Here is a 20,825-nt window from a genome sequence, read left to right on the forward strand (position 1 = left end):
GGGATCCCTGAACCGGTGTAGACTGGCTTATGCAGAGATGGGCACCATCTGTGTCCATCAAAGCATTTCCAGAGGCTGGGGAGGCTACTCCTCCACAGCCCTTCACACCTATTTCCAAAGGGAGAGGGTGTAACACCCTCTCTCAGAGGAAATCCTTTGTTCTGCCTTCCTGGGACTGGGCTGCCCAGACCCAAGGGGGGGCAGAATCCTGTCTGAGGGGATGGCAGCAGCTGCAGTGGAGACCCCGGAAAGGCAGTTTGGCAGTACCCGGGTTCTGTGCTAGAGACCCGGGGATGCATGGAATTGTCCCCCCAATACCAGAATGGTATTGGGGTGACAATTCCATGAGCCTAGACATGTTACATGGCCATGTTCGGAGTTACCATTGTGACGCTACATATAGATAGTGACCTATATGTAGTGCACGCGTATAATGGTGTCCCCGCACTCACAAAGTTTGGCGAATTTGCCCTGAACAATGTGGGGGCACCTTGGCTAGTGCTAGGGTGCCCACACACTAAGTAACTTTGCACCTAACCTTCACCAAGTGAGGGTTAAACATATAGGTGACTTATAAGTTACTTATGTGCATTGAAAAATGGCTGTGAAGTAACATGGAGGCTATTTCACTCAGGCTGCAGTGGAAGGCCTGTGTAAGAATTGTCTGAGCTCCCTATGGGTGGCAAAACAAATGCTGCAGCCCATAGGGATCTCCTGGAACCCCAATACCCTGGGTACCTAGGTACCATATACAAGGGACTTATAAGGGTGTTCCAGTGTGCCAATGAGAATTGGTGAAGATAGTCACTAGCCTGCAGTGACAATTGTGAAAAGCAGAGAGAGCATAAACACTGAGGTTCTGGTTAGCAGAGCATCAGTGATACAGTTAGGTACCACACAGGGAACACATACAGGGCATACATTGTGAGCACTGGGGTCCTACCTGGCAGGATCCCAGTGTCACATGGGCAAAAACAAACATACATACAGTGAAAATGGGGGTAACATGCCAGGCAAGATGATACTTTCCTACACCAAGACTAACCAGGAACCCTCAACCACATGGCATTCGACTGCAAAAAGCTTCACTCCTTCTGAAATGAAATTCGGAACCTACAAAATGCCATTTTCCAACATGGATATCTAACTGAATTTTCGCACAATAACTTTAGGATTATGGTCCCATACCCTGCACTGAAACTACGGACACAAATCTCATGGACCTCCTCCTTACAATAGGAATATAAATATAAAATATCCTTTGCGAAGGAAAATCATTCCAAAATATATCACATCACACTTGGTGGGCGTGGGTCTGTTTTACAAGAAGCGCAGACAATACACTATTGTAGGAAGTTGGCTCTGTATATACTATTTCAAAGTAAGAAAAAGTGTGCAGAGTCCAAGGGTTCCCCTTAGAGGTAAGATAGTGGCAAAAAGAGATCATCCTAATGCTCTATTTTGTGGTAGTGTGGTCGAGCAGTAGGCTTATCAGAGGGTAGTGTTAAACATTTGTTGTACACACACAGGCAATAAATGAGGAACACACATTCAAAGACTTACTCCAGGCCAATAGGTTTTTATATTGAATAATATCTTTTCTTAGTTTATTTTAAGAACCACAGGTTCAAAGATTTACAGTTAATACTTTAAATGTAAGGTACTTCACTTAGATACTTTGGGAACTTTGAATGAACACAATATCATGTACAGTCTTTGTGAAAATGGCAATAAGCTATTTCAAAAGTGGACACAGTGCCAAAACCAACAGTTCCTGGGGGAGGTAAGTAAAGGTTAGTTTTGAAGGTAAGTAAAACACTTACAAGTCTCAAAGTTGGAGCATAGGTACCCACCGTTGGGGGTTCAAGACAACCTCGAAATTACCACACCAGCAGCTCAGGGCCGGTCAGGTGCAGAGGTCAAAGAGGTGCCCAAAACACATAGGCTTCTACGGAGAACAGTGGTGCCCCGGTTCCAGTCTGCCAGCAGGTAAGTACCTGCGTCCTCGGGGGGCAGACCAGGGGGGTTTTGTAGGGCACCGGGGGGGATACAAGAAGGCACAGAAAGTACACCCTCAGCGGCACAGGGGCGGCCGGGTGCAGTGTGCAAACAGGCGTCGGGTTTTGAAAGGAAGTAATGGAGAGACCCAGGGGTCACTTCAACGATGCAGGCAGGCACAGGGGGGGCTCCTTGGGGCAGCCACCAACTGGGCTAGGCAGAAGGTCGCCTGGGGATCGCTCCTGCACTGGAGTTCGGTTCCTTCAGGTCCTGGGGGCTGCGGTGCAGTGTTGGTTCCAGGCGTCGGGTCCTTTGTTACAGGCAGTCGCGGTCAGGGGGAGCCTCTGGATTCTCTCTGCAGGTGTCGCTGTGGGGGCTCAGGGGGGGTCGTCTCTGGTTACTCACGGGCTCGCAGTCGCCGGGGAGTCCTCCCTGAGGTGTTGCTTTTCTGCCAGTCGAGCCTGGGGCGTCGGGTGCAGAGGGTGAAGTCTCACGCTTCTGGCGGGAAACGTGAAGTCTTTGGAAGTTGGTTCTTTGTTGCACGAAAGTTGCAGATTGTTGAACAGGGCAGCTGTTCACAGGAGTTTCTTGGTCCTTGGTTGCAGGGCAGTCCTCTGAGGCTTCAGAGGTCACTGGTCCCTGTTGGATGCGTTGCTGTTGCAGTTTTCTTCGAAGTTGGGAGACAGGCCGGTAGGGCTGGGGCCGGGGCCAAAGCAGTTGTCGTCTACGTCTTCACTGCAGGGCTTCAGGTCAGCAGTCCTCCTTCTGGTTAAGATTGCACAAATCTAGTTTCCTAGGTTCTGGGAGCCCCTAAATACTGAATTTAGGGGTGTGTTTAGGTCTGGGAGGGCAGTAGCCAATGGCTACTGTCCTTGAGGGTGGCTACACCCTCTTTGTGCCTCCTCCCTGTGGAGAGGGGGCAACTTCCTAATCCTATTGGGGGAATCCTCCATTCACAAGATGGAGGATTTCTAGAAGTAAGAGTCACCTCAGCTCAGGACACCTTAGGGGCTGTCCTCACTGGTGGGTGACTCCTCCTTGGTTTCCTAATTATCTCCTCCTGCCTTGCTGCCAAAAGTGGGGGCAGTGGCCAGAGGGGCGGGCATCGCCACTAACTGGGATGCCCTGTGGCGCTGTAACCGCCAGGTGTTACAGTTCCTGCAGGGTGAGGTGAGAAGCACCTCCACCCAGTACAGGCCTTGTTCCTGACCACAGAGTGACAAAGGCACTCTCCCCATGTGGCCAGCAACATGTCTGGTGTGTGGCAGGCTGGCAGAAACTAGTCAGCCTACACTGGAAGTCGGGTATGTTTTCAGGGGGCATCTCTAAGATGCCCTCTGGGTGTATGTTACAATACATTGCTCACTGGCATCACTGTGCATTTATTGTGCTGAGAAGTTTGATACCAAACTTCCCAGTTTTCAGTGTAGCCATTATGGTGCTGTGGAGTTCGTGTTTGACAAACTCCCAGACCATATACTCTTATGGCTACCCTGCACTTACAATGTCTAAGGTTTTGCTTAGACACTGTAGGGGCATAGTTCTCATGCATCTATGCCCTCACCTGTGGTATAGTGCACCCTGCCTTAGGGCTGTAAAGGGGGTAACCATGCCAAGGAGGCATTTTCTTACACAGGCTAATTGTATATATCATTTAAAAAACAGTAAGAAAATAGCATATGTAAATGAATATCAAACATTGGAGTCACAATATGTCATAATTTACCTCAAAATTGTTTTGCCAGTAATTCAATAAATCATCTTTGTTACAATTCACTGTCTCCTAAAAGAAGCAGAATACACAATTACTTAGAAGTTGGTTCCAAACAATTTATCAGAGTAACTAATTAGCTGCCTGGAACTTCGTTTTATTCAATCAGCTGAAAAAGAACAAAAATCTTTAGGTTACTGTGCATGACTATCCTAGTAAAGCTCGAACGCAGTCTTTAGATTTAATATTTTAGCTCTATGTTGCACCTTATAAATAACCAACATAAATGTACAAGTTACTTACCTTCGGTAACGAAATATCTGATAGAGACATATTCTAGTTGCATATTCCTTACCTTAGAATTTTCCTCCGCAGGCATAGTAGTCGCCGTGATGACGTCGAGAGTAGAACATAAACGCCGCCCTCAGTTTCTTTTAACGACTTTCCACGCCCGGTGCAGAGCCGCTAAGAACACTGATATTGGTGCACCAGAGCTAAGGACCTGCAAGGGGGAAGCCCAGTCCCTAGAAATCAGTTCGCAAGCAGGGAGGATGGGTGGGCGGTAAGAAATCTGCAACTAGAATATGTCTCTACCAGATATTTAGTTACCGAAGGAAAGTAACTCGTACATCTGATCTTCTAGTTGCAGATTCCTTACCTTAGAATAGATACCCAAGCAATGCCATCCTCGGTGCTGGGCTGCGAACTAAGATCATACTAGAAAGTCCTGCAGGACCGAATGACTAAAGTAGCCGTCCCGACGGACCGGATTGTCCAGGCAGTAATGTTTAGCAAACGTGTGCAGAGATGCCCATGTAGCTGCCTGACAGATATCCAGGACAGGTACTCCGCGTGCTAACGCAGTGGATGCAGCAGTGCCCCTGGTAGAATGAGCCCGCAAGCCTTCAGGAGGTTGCTTTTTTGCCAAAGCGTAGCACATTTTGATGCAAAGAAGCACCCATTAAGAGATGGTACGTTTCTGCACCGCCTTCCCTTTCTTCGCACCCACATAGCCAACAAAGAGTTGATTGTCCACCCGGAAGTCTTTAGTACGATTGAGATAGAACGCCAATGCTCTTTTTGGGTCAAGACGGTGGAGTCTCTCCTCCTCATGGGAAGGGAGGTAGGCAAAGTGATGGACTGGCCTACATGAAACGGTGCAACCACCTTAGGAAGAAAGGAAGCTCTAGTGCGTAACACCACTTTGTTGAGGTGTACGGACAAGTACAGAGGCTTTGAAGAAAGGGCCTGAAGCTAACTCACCCTGCGAGCAGAGGTGATGGTGGTAAGAAAGACAGTTTTGAATGTGAGGGGCCGTAAGGGACAATTATGCATAGGCTCAAAGGGAGTACACATCAAGAAATTAAGCACAAGATTAAGATCCCACTGAGGCATGATGAAGGGAGAGGGAGGAAATAAGTGGGTGAGCCCCTTTAAGAACCTACTCACAAGAGGAGATTTAAAGAGCGAGGGCTGAACAGGAAGCCCAAGAAAGGCGTAAATGGCAGACAGATACCCCTTAAGGGTGCCCAATGCAGAACCCTGCTGGACTAAAGAAAGAATGAATAGAAGAACCTCTGAAAGAGGGGCATATAGGGGGTCAACAGATTTGTTGGTGCACCATGCCACAAATGCATTCCAACGACAGGCATATACAGTTTTAGTTGAGGGATGCCTGGCTGCCAAGATAACATTGCAGACTTTGGGTGGAATGGCAAATGCCGTCAACTGTTAACGCTCAATCTCCACGCATGAAGGCGGAGGTTGGACAGGTTCGGGTGGAGGACTGTCCCCTGCTGCTGCGACAGAAGATCCGCCCCAAGAGGCAGTCTGAGTGGAGGATCAATGGACATGCTCAGTACCTCGGGGTACCACACTCTTCAAGCTCAGTCCAAAGCCACCAAGATAACTTGGGCCCGGTCTCTCTTGATCTTCTTGAGAACTCTGGGCAGAAGAGGGATAGGCGGGAAGGCGTAAAGGAGGCCGGAGTTCCACTCGAGACGAAAAGAGTCTCCGAGTGGATGCCGCCTTGGAAACTCCAACGTGCAAAATAGCTGACATTGCGCGTTCTCTGCGGAGGCAAACAGATCTAACCAAGGCTCTATCCACTTGAGAAAGAGACCTTGCGCAGCCTCCAGATGGAGACGCCATACATGATCGACAGTGCATCGGCAGCTGAGTTCGTCTGCTCTGGCGCTGAGAGAGCCCGCCAGATGTTGAACCATCAGGGTAATGCCCTGATGTTCCAGCCATGTCCAGAGGTGTAGTGCCTCCTGACATAGGGTCCAGGACCCTACCCCGCCTTGAATGTTGGAGGACCACATGGCGGTAGTGTTGTCCGTGAACACCTGCACCACTTTCCCTTTGAGAGAGGGAAGGAATGCTTTCAACGCAAGTCTGATAGCTCGGAGCTCCAGCATGTTTATGTGGAGTCCCGACTCCACCGGAGAACAGAGGCCTCTGATCTCCGCCTCTCCTATGTGGCCGCCCCAACCCAGAAGCGATGCATCTGTCACTACTGAGAGATCTGGTTAGGGAAGGGAGAGGGATCTGCCATTGACCCAATTGGGATTCGAAAGCCACCACTGCAGGTCTTTCGCAGTCCCCTCCGAGATCTGGACCATGTCGGAGAGGTTCCCCTGATGCTGCGCCCACTGGAACTTCAAGTCCCACTGCGGAGCCCGCATATGCCACCGGGCATGTGTTACTAGCAGGATGCAGGAGACCAAGAGGCCCAGCAGCCTCAGAGTCTGTCTCACCGAAACCCAAGACCAAGGCTGAAAGATCAGAATCATAGCCTGAACGTCTTGGACTCGCTTTTGGGGAGGATAAGCCCGAAACCGCACTGTGTCCAGAACTGCCCCAAGGGAGCGTCTGAGAGGGAGTTAGGTGTGACTTCGGCACGTTGATAGTGAACCCCAGCTGGTGCAGGAGGTTTGCCGTAGTCTGGAGGTGTGAGACCACTGTCTGGGGCGAAGGCACCTTCAACAGCCAGTCGTCTAGGTAGGGGAAGACTGAGACCCCTAGCCTGCGCAGATGAGCTACAACCACCGCCATCACTTTCGTGAACACCCGAGGGGCACTGGTAAGGCCGAAAGGGAGCACGGTAAACTGAAAGTGCTTGTGACCTTCCACGAATCGTAGGTAACATCTGTGGGCAGGCAGGATGCGGATGTGGAAATAAGCGTCCTGCAAGTCCAACGCTACCATCCAGTCTTCTGGGTCTAAGGCAGACAGAACCTGAGCTAGGTTGAGCATTTTGAACTTCTCCTTCTTGAGGAAGTAGTTCAGGTCCCGAAGATCTAGGATAGGGCGCAAGCCTTTGTCCTTCTTTGGTATCAGAAAGTAGTGGGAATAACAACCGCAACCTACTTCTGGCACAGGGACCCTTTCTATAGCTCCACTGGCCAAGAGAGCCGTGACTTCCTGGTGCAGAAGCACCAAATGATCCTCCGAAAGGGGATGGAAGGATGGTGGCATACATGGTGGTGCGGGTTCGAAAGGGAGGGAGTAGCCCTTCCGAATTATTTGCAAAACCCACCCGTCCGTGGTGATATGTTCCCAGTGGGGCAGGTGATGGTGGATTCTGCCTCCTACTGGGCGGGAGTGAGCAGACGGACTAGGAAGGTTTGGAGGCTGCTACGGGGTGGACTGGATAGACCTCTGGTTCCCTGTCCCACGACCATGTGGGATTCCGCGCCCCCGGCCATGCATAGGCTGTCCAGCGTGCATGACCCGATGGCTGGGTTGAGGACGCGACAGGGCGCCCCTTCCGTGGCCGCGAAAGGGACGAAAAGCAGACTGTGGGGGGCGTGTGGCGGCCGAAAGGCCAAGGGACCGAGCCGTAGCCCTGGACTCCTTGAACCTCTCCAAGGCCGAATCCGCTTTGTCTCCGAAGAGACGGGTGCCATCAAAGGGTATGTCCATGAGTGACTGTTGGACATCCCCCGGAAAACCAGAAGTACGTAACCAGGCATGGCGCCGTAAGGCCACTGTTGTAGAAACCGATCTGCCCAGAGAGTCGGTCGTATCCAGCCCACAACGGATGGTGAACTTTGCCGCGTCTCTCCCATCTTTGACTGATTGGGAGATGATAGCACGGGCCTCACCGGTATCTGCGGCAGGACTTGCGCAACCGTATCCCACAGGGAGTGGGAATAACGGCCCAAAAGGTATGCGGTGTTCACGGACCGCAGTGCGAGGCTGGAGGAAGAAAACAACTTCTTACCAAACTGTTCCAGCCTTTTGGATTCCCTATCCGGAGGTGCGGAAGGGAAAGCGCCAGAAGAAGAGGACGCCCAGATAACAAGACTCTCAGGAGTAGGATGTTGGGACAGGAACTTTGGGTCGCTCAGCGCAGGCGGATGGCGGCGAGCGATCGTCCTGTTCACAGGAGCCCCTTTGTTGGGTTTGGACAACGTACCCAAAAGGACATCAGTGAGGGCTTCATTAAATGGAAGAAGGGGTTCAGAAGTAGAAGCCCCAGGCTAAAGCACCTCAGTCAGGAGGTTAGACCTGACTTCGCCAGTAGGGAGCTCAAGGCCAAGGACCTCAGCCGCTCTACTAACCACCATACCATAGGTAGCTCCCTCCGCCGTAGCCACAGTAGGAGGAGACAGCATGCCCTACTCAGGAGAAGTATCAAGACCACTGGCTTCGCCCAAGTCCTGTGTCCAGTCCATAGTAGGGTCTTCCTGGTATTCATAAGGGTTCAGGGACCCCTCCAATTCCTCCCCATATTCGTACCCATAGGAAAATGGGTCAGAATCCGACCTCGGGCGAATAGGGCCCACTGAACCCGATGGCGGCATCGGCCAACGCCGCTCCAACTCCGAGTCGTCGTGGATGAGAATGGGGTCGATGTCAATAGTGGGCACTACCGTCGTCAAGAGCGTTGCTAAACAACCCGGCGCCGAGGAAGGTCTCAACTGTGCGACCAGTGTTGGGGCGGATCCGCGCACGGATCCGGAGGCGACCTCGGTGGCCGGGGCCGAAGCCGCCGGCGCAGAACCCGAAGGCCCCTCGGCCAAGCCCCTCGGGCCCGTAGGTGCCGTATCGGGGTCGGCACGCCCAAAGATGAGGTGCATTGCCTCGTAAAACTCTCAGTTGGGCGGGGGTCGCTCCGGCTCAGGGATACTCAAGGAAGCGCGGAGCCGACCCAGTTGTAGGCTCCGAGGAAGGACGCCTACTTTGTTGACGCTTGTCCCGCGTCGGGTCAGCCGAGCGACGGGGTGAAGTCAGAGAGCGATGGGACTTCTTCGATGACTTCTTTTTCTTACCGTGACTCGACGATTTCGATGACGACGAGTGGTGGTGGCTCCGCGACTGATCTCGAGATCTTCCTCTCGAGTGAGATTGGGACTTACGCGGAGTCGAGTGCTGGGCCGCCGTCAGGCTTAGGGACCACTCCCTCAAAGACTTTGGATGCATCGCCCGGCACTCGGAGCACAACTTCGGGTCGTGGTCGCGCTCGAGGTACCACAGACAGACACGATGAGGGTCCATCACCGACATCATGTGGAGACAGTCTTCGCAGGGCTTGAACCCGGTCTTCGGGGACATCCTTGACACACCAAGTTTGCACCAAAAAAAGTCGCAAAACTGTCGAATTCGGCCCAAAAATAGCCGAGGGTAGCTCTCTCGGATCAGCGTGTGGCGCAGAAAGAAAAGAACTGACGTCACTGCCTGAGGGGTGGGTCTATGTACTACTCCCGATGTCATAACAGCAACCACGACGCCTGCGGAGTCGACCGACGCCACCTACTGACGTGCAAAGGTATTGCTCGAAAAATAAATCTCCTGATCCAGTCTGACGCCTGGGGGAAAATTTTAAGGTAAGGAATCTGCAACTAGAAGTCTCTATCAGATAAATTATGCTACAGGTGTGTAGGGGCATAACACTGCATTTTTGACATACAAAATACAACAAAATTGAGATACAAACAGAATAGGTAAGAGCTAAGCACATATTTTTCTTAACTCGGATGAGAAATGTCAAACATTACAAGAAGCAGAAGAAAGTAAGCAAATTTACTATTACACTACTGCACTTGCTTGACTTTTTCCTCAGTGAACTCAAGAAATAGAGGCTCTGCTGCCACCAACTGGCACATCAGAAACTGCAGACAATTGGTTCTCAAATGAAGAGTGACAGGTACTAATACTTTAGCAGAGAATCATGGATCGATCATCATTCTAGATCTCAAGCAACATTGTGTAAATGGGCTTGAGTTTGCAAAAACTTTCAAATTAGGATAGGAAACTCAACAATAAACTGGTGGTTGCAATGAAGCTCCTTATGTTCGGAGAGTGGGAAGTGAGGTAGTCCAAAATTGCGCTGGAAAGATGAGTATATGGAGGTATATAAAGATTATCAACAGATGTATCATAAATGTTTCTCTAGCTAGAGTGAAAATCAGAAAGCTGAAGGCAGGTAAGGAGACAACACAAAAGCAATCTTCTATCGGAGAGATTATCGCATTAGCTGTCATACAAGGTCACTGCTAACAATCGCAAGGTGGAGCTATAAAGAAACACTAACTAAAGTGTTAGGGTATGTTACAAATGAGACCGAGCTGTGAATACTTTGTGAAATACTGACTGGGTCTGATGTGAACTGATGCAAAGGATATTTGCCTTCTTAGCACTCAACTGCAGGTGCAGATGTACCCAGAAGGAGGATGGAGCGTGGATCTGTTATTAATTTATGCTTAACAAAAGAGGCTCAGAGGGTGAGGAAAGACTTCATCTTCTACCTCCCTTTGTTTGGTAAACCCGTAACGTGCGTATGGAGATAAAAATACTTAATTTTAAGGCAGCAGGTGCAAATCTGAAAAGTACCTGTAGTAGGCCTCCACTGGTCCAAATTTATTTTCACTTATTTTTTAGAATGCTGCCAAAAATGCACTTTACCAAAATCATAAACAATCAGTAATGAATCTAAGAATTTAGCAACAATGTAGCAATTCTAAGCGCAAAGAATTCACTTACCTCTGACATTTTATTTTGACAGTCTTTAGTGAAACAGTGATTATGCTGCTCCATAAAATGAGAAAGAGATACACCATCACAGTACAGAACAACAGGTATTGTTCTCTCTGTACTTTCTGATTGGCCCTAAAAAGTTCAAAAACAGCAATGTAAGAAATAATAATACTTAGCAACAAAATAACATAATTCAATATTTTTGTATTATATATGCTTTGGGACGTACTGGAGCTATAAATAGAAATCGTAAAAAAATAAAATGTACTTGAAACAGAAAATGTCATGATTTAGGTATGCACCTTCATGATTTAGGTATGCACCTTCAAAGAGGGTTATGAACAGCACACAGCATCTTATGGGTTTGATAGACATTTATATGTTGTGGTCCAGATATACAGGTAACTTGTTTGATGTGGGAAAGTACCATTTTCTGACTGTTACCCCCAATTTTCACCTGCTATCAGTATGTTTTCAGGGGTAACCCATGGGCTACAACATGTAATATGCCACCCATGAGAGCCCATGCAAATGCCATTGCAGCCTCTGTGAAATGGTGCATGCACCTTTCACTTCAGATATAAGGCTTGCCTTATTTCCTGGTCACTGCACTTGGAGACTGCAAGTCAACCCCCTCTGGTAGACCCTTCAGCCCAAGGGCAGGGTGCATGTACCTAAGGGTAATGATACACTGCATGAGAAGGGTACCACTACATACCCAAGACTCCTTTCAATAGGCTTTGTAAGTGCAGGGAAGTCATCTTAAGGGATTTAGTGGGCACTGGTCAACACAATTGGCCTAACTACATAATGGCTTCTCCGAACCTTGGTATCAAACATGTTGGAATCATGCAACTACACCGATTACAGTGCTAGTTGTATTATTCCATATACTCTGGGGGCTCCTTAGAAAACCCCCAGTTCTGCCTGTGCAGCCTTACCGGGTCTGGCTGCCAGCCCATGCTTCTACTAACCCCAGACACTGTTCTGCACTCCTGATGGTGAGTCTAACTCAAGCAGAATAAAGGAATTCCTGTGAGGGAGAGGTGTAACCACCTCTCCCTTTGAAACAGGTGTCTATGGGCTGGAGTGCCTGGCCTCTGAGTGCCACCAGACTTCTTTGAAGGGCACATTTGGTGCCCTCCTTGCATAATCTGGTTTGTACCAGTTCAGGAACCCTTGGTTCCCACTCAGGCAAGAAACAACACAAAGGACAGGGGTTGACCACCCCCCTGTCCAGCTCCTCCCCCAGGACAGAGCTCTGGCAGGCGGCCAGATGATTCTGCCATTTTGGAAACCAGGTAGGCAGAGGCCCCTGGGAGCATCTGACCGGTTAGGCCTGGTAGATGACGCCCCTGAACCCCTCTGATAGGTGGGTCACCGCAGATAGTGATCAACTCCCTTTCAGGGTTCTTTAAGGGCCCCCACCAAGGGTGTGCCCTCAGATTTGTTGAGAAAGACAACAGGAACTCTCTGCAACAGGAGCTCTACAACAGGAGCTCTACAACAGGAGCTCTACAACAGGAGCTCTACAACAGGAGCTCTACAACAGGAGCTCTACAACAGGAGCTCTACAACAGGAGCTCTACAACAGGAGCTCTACAACAGGAACTCTACAACAGGAACTCTACAACAGGAACTCTACAACAGGAACTCTACAACAGGAACTCTACAACAGGAACTCTCAGCAATACTCTCCTGCTCCTTGCCTCCAAAACTGCTGCTTGTCTGCTTTGGAACTGAAACGGATCCCACTGCAACATTGTTTCCCTGGCTCCTGCAAGATTTCTGCAACATCTGTGGCTGTGCATCCTCCAGGGTCAGAAGGACTCTGTTTGCATCCAAGAAGCAAAAAAGAATCTCCCTTGGAGTGAAAGAGTCACTCCAATGCATCTGCAGGCACCTCAAGACGACGACAACCAGCTAGTGGATCCTGTTGTCCCACGGACAATGAAAGGCTCTGCAACACAGGAGGTGGTTCTTTGGTCCTCTTCAGGACCCCCTTATCTTCTGATCCACTTGGGAGTCTCTGGGCCCCTGCAGCAGCCGCTAGAACAGAACCCCCGTGCACTGCTATCGTAGCTCTTGCCAAGGCTTGTTTGCTCTTCCTCGAAGGAGATCTTCAGGCTCCAAGAACCCCGATCCTCCAGCACTCTACAATAAAAAGATCAGCTTCCACTCTGCTGCCCCTGCGACATAGAACTCCTGTTTTGTTGTGTTTTTGAGGCCTTTCTGTGATTCCCTTTGCCTACTGCCAGTGGATCACTTGTGGGGGCTCCATCAACTCCAGCTAGCTTTCCTCCCTGCTGAAGGCCTGCCCTGACTCTCTTCCAAGGGTCGAATCACTAGGACCTTGCTGGGCCTCAGAAACCTACAACTTACCTTGCAACCACTATTCGCATTTGCCAAGGCTTGCTGGACTTCTACTTCACCGTCCTGCAGGAACTTCACCTCCAAGAGGGTGGGCATTGCCTACCTGCACCGCCAGGTCATCTCAGAGTGGTTTGGACACTGTCCCCTTCGTTTTCATGTTCCTCTCGTCTGGAATCCACCTTTGGGTTCCAACAACCTGGTCCATGGATCGTGACAGCAGCTGGACAAACGAGGCTTCCCCTGACTCCAACAACCCCTTACACAAGGGGTCACTCTCCTGGGGGGGGTGGACAAATGTATTTAAGGCCATTTTTGATATTTCTATTAGACCGATATGCCCCCAGGGGAAGGGGGGGGGGGGAGAAGAAACCACTTAGGCACCAGGGATTGATGTATGTGTGTGTTTTGTTTGGGGGGGCACCCCCTTGGGCAAGGTCGCTCCCCATGGGGCACATTACTGTTGGCCATATCTGCCCCCCATGGCGCCAGATTGTCTTGTTTTGGAAGGCCCATCTGCCCCCAAGGGGGAGCAGAAAGCCCACCAGAAACAAAAAAATGTTTTAAATAAGAGGGTGGGGGTATGGCCATCCCCCACCCCAAATAAATGGGGCCAAAGTTCTTCTGCCCACCAGTAGGCAGATGGGGGCAATTACCCCCGATCCACACCCCGGTGAGGAGTAGAGGGGGGGGGGGGGGGGGGGGGGGGGGGGGGAGGGGGGCAGAAAGTCTACTAGATGCCAGGGAATTAAAAAAAAATATAGTGGGATGGTGGCTACCAACCAGTATGGGCCTGGTTATGCCCCCACCCCAACTGATGGGGGTAACAGTCTTTCAGCTCTCCCCCATACACTAAAACATCATATCCCACGGCAAGCAAGAGGACATTTGATTATTGTGGGTTTTGGTTTTACATTTCGGCCATGAGAGCTTGGCTAACTCTCAAAATCGTCCCACTTGGAATGGTGAGGGATGCACTTTATGGACTTTGGGACGCTGCCATGTAGAAAAATCCACAAGACCTAGACACATCTGAAAAATAAACATATGGGTGATTCCAGGGTGGTGTGCTTCACATGCATACCGCACCATTTTCTTACCCACAATGCCCTGCAAACCTCCTACTTTGCAGGAAATCACACATTTTTTCCACATTTTTGTGATGGAACCTTCCGAAATCTGCATGAATCCACAAAATTCCTACCACTCAGCATTGTCTCATCTATACCGATAAAAATTCTACTGCATTTGAAAACCTAAAAATGTTTCCCCCCCCCCCCCCCCCCAAACTGCCCTTTTGGACCCACTTTGGTTCCCCCTCAATTTCAACATGTTTTTGGCTCTTCCCTGTCACAAGCACTTGCCCCACCTACCCAAGTGAGGTATCATTTTTACCAGGAGACTGAGGGGAAAGATGGGTGGTAGGACATTTGTCCCAGTGCGGTGATCCCACACAGAAATGTGGGGAAAAATTTGGTTTTTTTTTAGCTAAATTTAAGGTTTGCTGAGGATTCTAGGTAAGAAAACATTGGGGGATCCACGCAAGTCACACCTCCCTGGACTCCCTCAGGTGTCTAGTTTTCAGAAATGTCTGGGTTTGGTAGATTTCCCTATATGGCTGCTGAGCCCAGGACTAAAAACGCATGTCCCCCCCCCCCCCCTGCAAAACCAGTAAGTTTTGTATTTGCTAATTTTGATGTGTCCCCATAGTGTTTTGGGGCATTTCCTCTCGCAAGCACTAGGCCTACCCACACAAGTGAGGTACCATTATTATCGGGAAACTTGGGGGATCGCTGGGTGGAAGGAAATTTGTGGCTCCTCTCAGATTCCAGAACTTTCTGCCACCGAAATGAGAGGAAAGTGTTTTTTGGGCAAGATTTTGAGGTTTGCAAAGGATTCTGGGTAACAGAACCTGGTGAGAGCCCCACAAGTCACCCTATCTTGGATTCCCCTAGGTGTCTTGTTTTTAAAAATGAGCAGGTTTGGTAGGTTTCCCTAGGTGCCAGCGGAGCTAGAGGCCAAAATCCACAGCTAGGCACTTTGCAAAAAACATGTCAGATTTCAATGTAAAAATGTGATATGTCCATGTTGTGTTTCCTGTCACGAGCATTAGGCCTACCCATGCAAATGAGGTACCATTTTTATCGGGAGACTTGAGGGAACACAGAATAGCAAAACAAGTTTTATTTCCCCTTGTCATTCTCCACATTTATTTCTTCCAAATTGAAGACAATGTGTAAAAAAGACGTCTAATTGAGAAGTGCCCTGTAATTCACATGCTAGTATGGGCACCCCGGAATTCAGAGATGTGCAAATAACCACTGCTTCTCAACGCCTTATCTTGTGCCCATTTTGGAAATACAAAGGTTTTCTTGATACCTATTTTTCATTTTTTATATTTCAGCAAATTAATTGCTATATGACCGGTTTAGAATGAAAACCCATTGCAAGGTGCAGCTCGTTTATTGGCTCTGGGTACCTAGAGTTCTTGATGAACCTACAACCCCTATATATACCCGCAATCAGAAGAGACCTGCAGACGTAACGGTATATTGCTTTCAAAAATCTGACTTCGCAGGAAAAAGTTAGAGTAAAACGTGGATAAAAATGGCTGTTTTTTTCACCTCAATTTCAATATTATTTTATTTCAGCTGTTATTTTCGGTAGGAAACACTTGTAGGATCTACACAAATTACCCCTTGCCAAATTCAGAATTTTGTCTATTTTCAGAAATGTTTAGCTTTCTGGGATCCAGCATTGGTTGCACATCCATTTCTGTCACTAACTGGAAGGAGGCTGAAAGCACAAAAAACTGTAAAAATGGGGTATGTCTCAGTAAAATGCCAAAAGTGTGTTGAAAAATTGAGTTTTCTAATTCAAGTCTGCTTGTTCCTGAAAGCTAGGAAGATGAAGATTTTAGCACCGCAAACCCCTTGTTGATGCCATTTTCAGGGACAAAATCACAAGCCTTCTTCTGCAGCCCTTTTTTCCCATTTTTTGAAAAAAACGAAATTTTCGCTCTATTTTGGCTAATTTCTTGGTCTCCTTCAGGGGAACCCACAAAGTCTGGGAACCTCTGGAATCCCTAGGATACTGGGAAAAAAGGACGCAAATTTGGCATGGGTAGCTTATGTTGAGAATAAATTATGAGGGCCTAAGCACAAACTGCCCCAAATAGCCAAAAAAAGGCTTGACACAGGAGGGGAAAAGGCCTGGCAGCAAAGGGGTTAATCATTTGTTGTACACACTCAAGCAATAAATGAGAACATACACTCAATGGCTTAACTACAGTGCAAATGGTTTTTATATAAAAAAAATATTATTTTCTTAATTTATTTTTAGAACCACAAGATTCAAATTGCAGGTAAGTACATTCAATGTAAGGTACTTTGCATAGCTATAGTTAGAACTTTGAACCAAAACAGTAATGTACACAGTTTTTCATAAAATGTGGACACACTGCAAAAATTCAACAGTTCCTTGGGGAGGTAAGTACAGTTAGGTTAACGTGGTAAGTAAAGCACTTACAAGTTTATTCTCCAGGGCATAGGTAGCCTACCGTTGGGGGTTCAAGTCAACCCCAAACACCCAGCACCAGCAACACAGGGCCGGTTAGGTGCAGAGGTCAAAGAGGAACCAAAATAACATTGGCGCCTATGGAGACAGGGAGTGCTCCGGATCCGGTCTGCTGGCAGTTAAGTACCCGCGTCCTCGGGGGGCTGACCAGGGAGGTTTAGTAGAGCACTAAGGGGTCCCAAGTAGGCACTCAAAACACACCCTCAGCGGCACAGGGGTGGCCGGGTGCAGTGGGCAAATAGGGCGTCAGGTCTGCAATAGGATTCAATGGAGGGACCCGGGGGTCACTAAGACATTGCAGGCAGGGCACAAGGGGCTTCTCGGGACAGCCAGCCACCGGCTGGTCAAGGGTGAGGGCCGCCTGCTGGTCACTGCTGCACCGGTGGTCGGTTCTTCACCGGCCCGGAGGCTGCATGTGCAGTGCTTCCTCCAGGCGTCAAATTTCTTCGTCCTGGGAAGTCGCAGTTAGGGGGTCCTCGGGATTCCCTGTGCAGGCATCGTCATGGGGGTGCAGGGAGGTTAGCCCAGGGCGGACACGTCGTCAGAGTCGCCTGGGGATCCTCTCTGGGCCTTGGTACCACTGGTACCTTTTACAAAGGACTTATCTGTGTGACAGGTGAATGTCAATTGGGGGAAACAATGGTACATTTTTAGTGAAAGAAAACTGGTGCTGGGGCCTGGTTAGCATCAATATCCAGCAAAAAGTGTGTGTGGGAGGGGGAGGGGGCAACTGCAACAAGGAGCCACTTTCCTACACCTGTTCTTGGATCCTAGTGTATATATTGTGTATAATACTTACCTCCTAAGGGACTATAGTCTCTAAGGTATTTTGGTTTTTGTGTCACCAAAATAAAGTACCTATATTTTTGTAACACCAAGTATTTTCTTTCATGTCTGTGAGTACTGTGTGACTACAGTGGTACTGACATAGCTTTGCATCTCTCCTAGTTCAGCCCTGGCTGCTCAGCTACAGGAGGGGGGGGGGAGGGGGGGGGGTAGCATGGTTTCGAGCATGGTTACTCCCACTTTTGGCCTCTTTTTGAGTGTGTGTCAGTGTGTTTTTATTGTGTCACTGGGATCCTGCTAGCCAGGACCCCAGTGCTCATAGATAAAAACCTATATGTCAGTATGTTTTGCCAGTCTCACTGGGATCCTCAGTGCTCATAGTTCGTGGTGTAATGTGTATGCCTGTGTAGTGCCTAACTGTGTCACTGAGGCTCTGTGAATCAGAACGTCAGTGCTCGTGCTCTCTCTGCCTTTAAATTTGTCACTATAGGCTAGTGACCACTTTTACCAATTTTAATTGGCATACTGGACCCCCCTTATAAGTCCCTAGTATATGGTACTAAGGTACCCAGGGCATTGGGGTTCCAGGAGATTCATATGGGCTGCAGCATTTCTTTTGCCACCCGTAGGGAGCTCAGACAAACCTTTACACAGGACTGCCATTGCAGCCTGAGTGAAATAACGCACATGTTATTTCACAGCCATTTTCACTGCACTTAACTAACTTATAAGTCACCTATATGTCTAACCTTCACTTGCTGAAGGTTAGGTTCAAAATTACTAAGTGTAAGGGTACCCTTGCACTAGCAAAGGTGCCCCCACATAGTGGTAACTCCGAATATGGCCATGTAACATGTCTAAGATAATGGAATTGTCACCCCATTCCAAATCTGGTATTGGGGAGCCAATTCCACACCTCCTGGGGGCTCCACTATGGACCTCCAGTACTGCCAAACCAGCTCTCTGGGGTTTTCTCTGCAGCTACAGCTGCTGCCACCCCTCAGACAGATTTCTGCCCTCCTGGGGTCTGGGCAGACCAGTCCCAGGAAGGCAGAACAAAGAATTTCCTGTGAGAGGGTGTTAAACCCTCTCCCTTTGGAAATAGGTGTTAAGGGCTGGTGAGGAGTAGCCTCCCCCAGCCTCTGGAAATGCTTTGAAGGGCACAGATGGTGCCCTCCTTGCATAAGCCAGTCTACACCGGTTCAGGGATCTCCCAGTCCCTGCTCTGACGCGAAACTGGACAAAGGAAAGGGGAGTGACCACTCCCCTCGCCATCACCACTCCAGGGGTGGTGCCCAGAGCTTCTCCAGTGTGTCCCAGACCTCTGCCATCTGGAATGCAGAATTGTGAGGGCACAATGGAGGCCTCTGAGTGGCCAGTGCCAGCAGGTGACGTCAGAGACCCCTCCTAATAGGCTCTTACCAGGTTAGGTAGCCAATCCTCCTCTGTTGGCTATTTAGGGTCTCTCCTGTGGGTTTCTCCTCAGATAACGAATGCAAGAGCTCACCAGAGTTCCTCTGCATCTCTCTCTTCAACTTCTGCCAAGGATCGACCGCTGACTGCTCCAGGACGCCTGCAAAACCGCAAAAAAGTAGCAAGACGACTACCGGCAACATTGTAGAGCCTAATCCTACCGGCTTTCTCAACTGTTTCCTGGTGGTGCATGCTCTGAGGGCTGTCTGCCTTCACCCTGCACTGGAAGCCAAGAGGAAATCTCCTGTGGGTCGACGGAATCTTCCCCCTGCTAACGCAGGCACCAAACCTCTCCATCACCGGTCCTCTGGGTCCCCTCTCATCTTGACGAGCGTGGTCCCTGGAACACAGGAGCTGGATCCAAGTGACCCCGACAGTCCAGTGGTCCTTCTGTCCAAATTTGGTGGAGGTAAGTCCTTGCCTCCCCACGCCAGACAGTAATCCTGTGTACTGCGTGATCTGCAGCTGCTAGGGCTTCTGTGCACTTTTGCAAGGATTCCTTCGTGCACAGCACAGCCCAGGTCCCCAGCACTCCGTCCTGCATTGCTCAACTCGCTGAGTTGACCACCGACTTCGTGGGACACTCTTTTGTTGTGTTGAGTCGACCGCTGTGCTCAGATTTCTTGAACGCCTGTTCAAGTGCTTCTGCGGGTGCTGCCTGCTTCTGCGTGGGCTCGCTCTGTTGCTGAGCGCCCCTCTGTCTCCTCCTCCAAAGCGCGACCTCCTGGTCCTTCCTGGCCCCGGGCAGCACCCATTATCTTCAACCGCGACTCTTGCAGCTAGCAAGGCTTGTTTGCAGTCTTTCTGCGTGGAAACAACTCTGCATCCTCCAGCACGCCGTAGGACATCTTCTGACCAAAGGAGAGGTTCCTGGCACCTTCCTTTGTTGCAGAATCTTTGGCTTCTTCTGCCCGGAGGCAGTCCTTTTGCACCTTCCTCCGGGGTTTAGTGGGCTCCTGCCCCCCGGACAATCGCATAATTCTTGGACTTGGTCCCCTTCCTTTGCAGGTCCTCAGGTCCAGGAATCCGTCTTCAGTGCTTTGCAGTCAGTTGTTGCCTTTGCAGAATCCCCTATCTCGACTTTACTGTCTTTCTGGGGTAGAAGGGTAACTTTAGTCCTACTTTTCAGGGTCTTGGGGTGGGGTATCTTAGACACACTTAGTGTTTACTTACACTCCCAGCGGCCCTCTACACACTACACTAGGCCTGGGTCCATTCGTGGTTCGCATTCCACTTTTGGAGTATATGGTTTGTGTTGCCCCTAGGCCTATTGTCTCCTATTGTATACTACAATGTTTGCACTACTTTTTTTTAACTGTTTACATACCTGATTTTGGTTTGTGTGTATATTTTGTGTATTTTACTTACCTCCTAAGGGAGTATATTCTCTGAGATAATTTTGGCAAATTGTCACTAAAATAAAGTACCTTTATTTTTAGTAACTCTGAGTATTGTGTTTCTTATGAAATAGTGCTATATGATATAAGTGGTATAGTAGGAGCTTTGCATGTCTCCTAGTTCAGCCCAAGCTGCTCTGCTATAGCTACCTCCATCAGCCTAAGCCCCTAGAACACTACTAATCTACCAATAAGGTATACCTGGACCTGGCACAAGGTGTAAGTACCATCAGGTACCCACTATAAGTCAGGCCAGCCACCTACAACCCACTACAAGCCATGCCAGCCTCCTACAGGTGGCACATATGTCACGACAGAAGCCACAATCTAATAGGGCCTCCAACTATTTTGTACCTGCCACACCCAGACTAGACAGACCCAAGCAAACACAGACAGAGGGGATGATGCTGACAAAAGAATTCCTCCTAATATCGCTCTGCGAATTAAAAACGGAATTCCGCCAAGAACTGACGGCTGATATAAAGGCCACACTTGAAACTTTCAAATCCGAAATCAATAGCCGTTTGACC

General features: G+C 49.2%; 1 protein-coding gene across 1 annotated transcript in view; it reads right to left on the reverse strand.

The window, feature by feature from the left end:
* The window catches only part of RNF17 (ring finger protein 17), a 1,983,649-nt gene that overhangs the window by 215,120 nt on the left and 1,747,704 nt on the right, over positions 1-20,825 (reverse strand). Inside the window, exons 33-34 of the mRNA XM_069202301.1 lie at positions 10,700-10,825; positions 3,725-3,781 (exon numbers count right to left, since the gene is read on the reverse strand). Of these exons, the coding sequence (XP_069058402.1) occupies positions 3,725-3,781; positions 10,700-10,825 (183 nt within the window). The remainder of the gene's footprint in view (positions 1-3,724; positions 3,782-10,699; positions 10,826-20,825) is intronic.

This window comes from Pleurodeles waltl, chromosome 8 (genome assembly GCF_031143425.1).
Source record: "Pleurodeles waltl isolate 20211129_DDA chromosome 8, aPleWal1.hap1.20221129, whole genome shotgun sequence".
Taxonomy (NCBI): Eukaryota; Metazoa; Chordata; class Amphibia; order Caudata; family Salamandridae; genus Pleurodeles; species Pleurodeles waltl.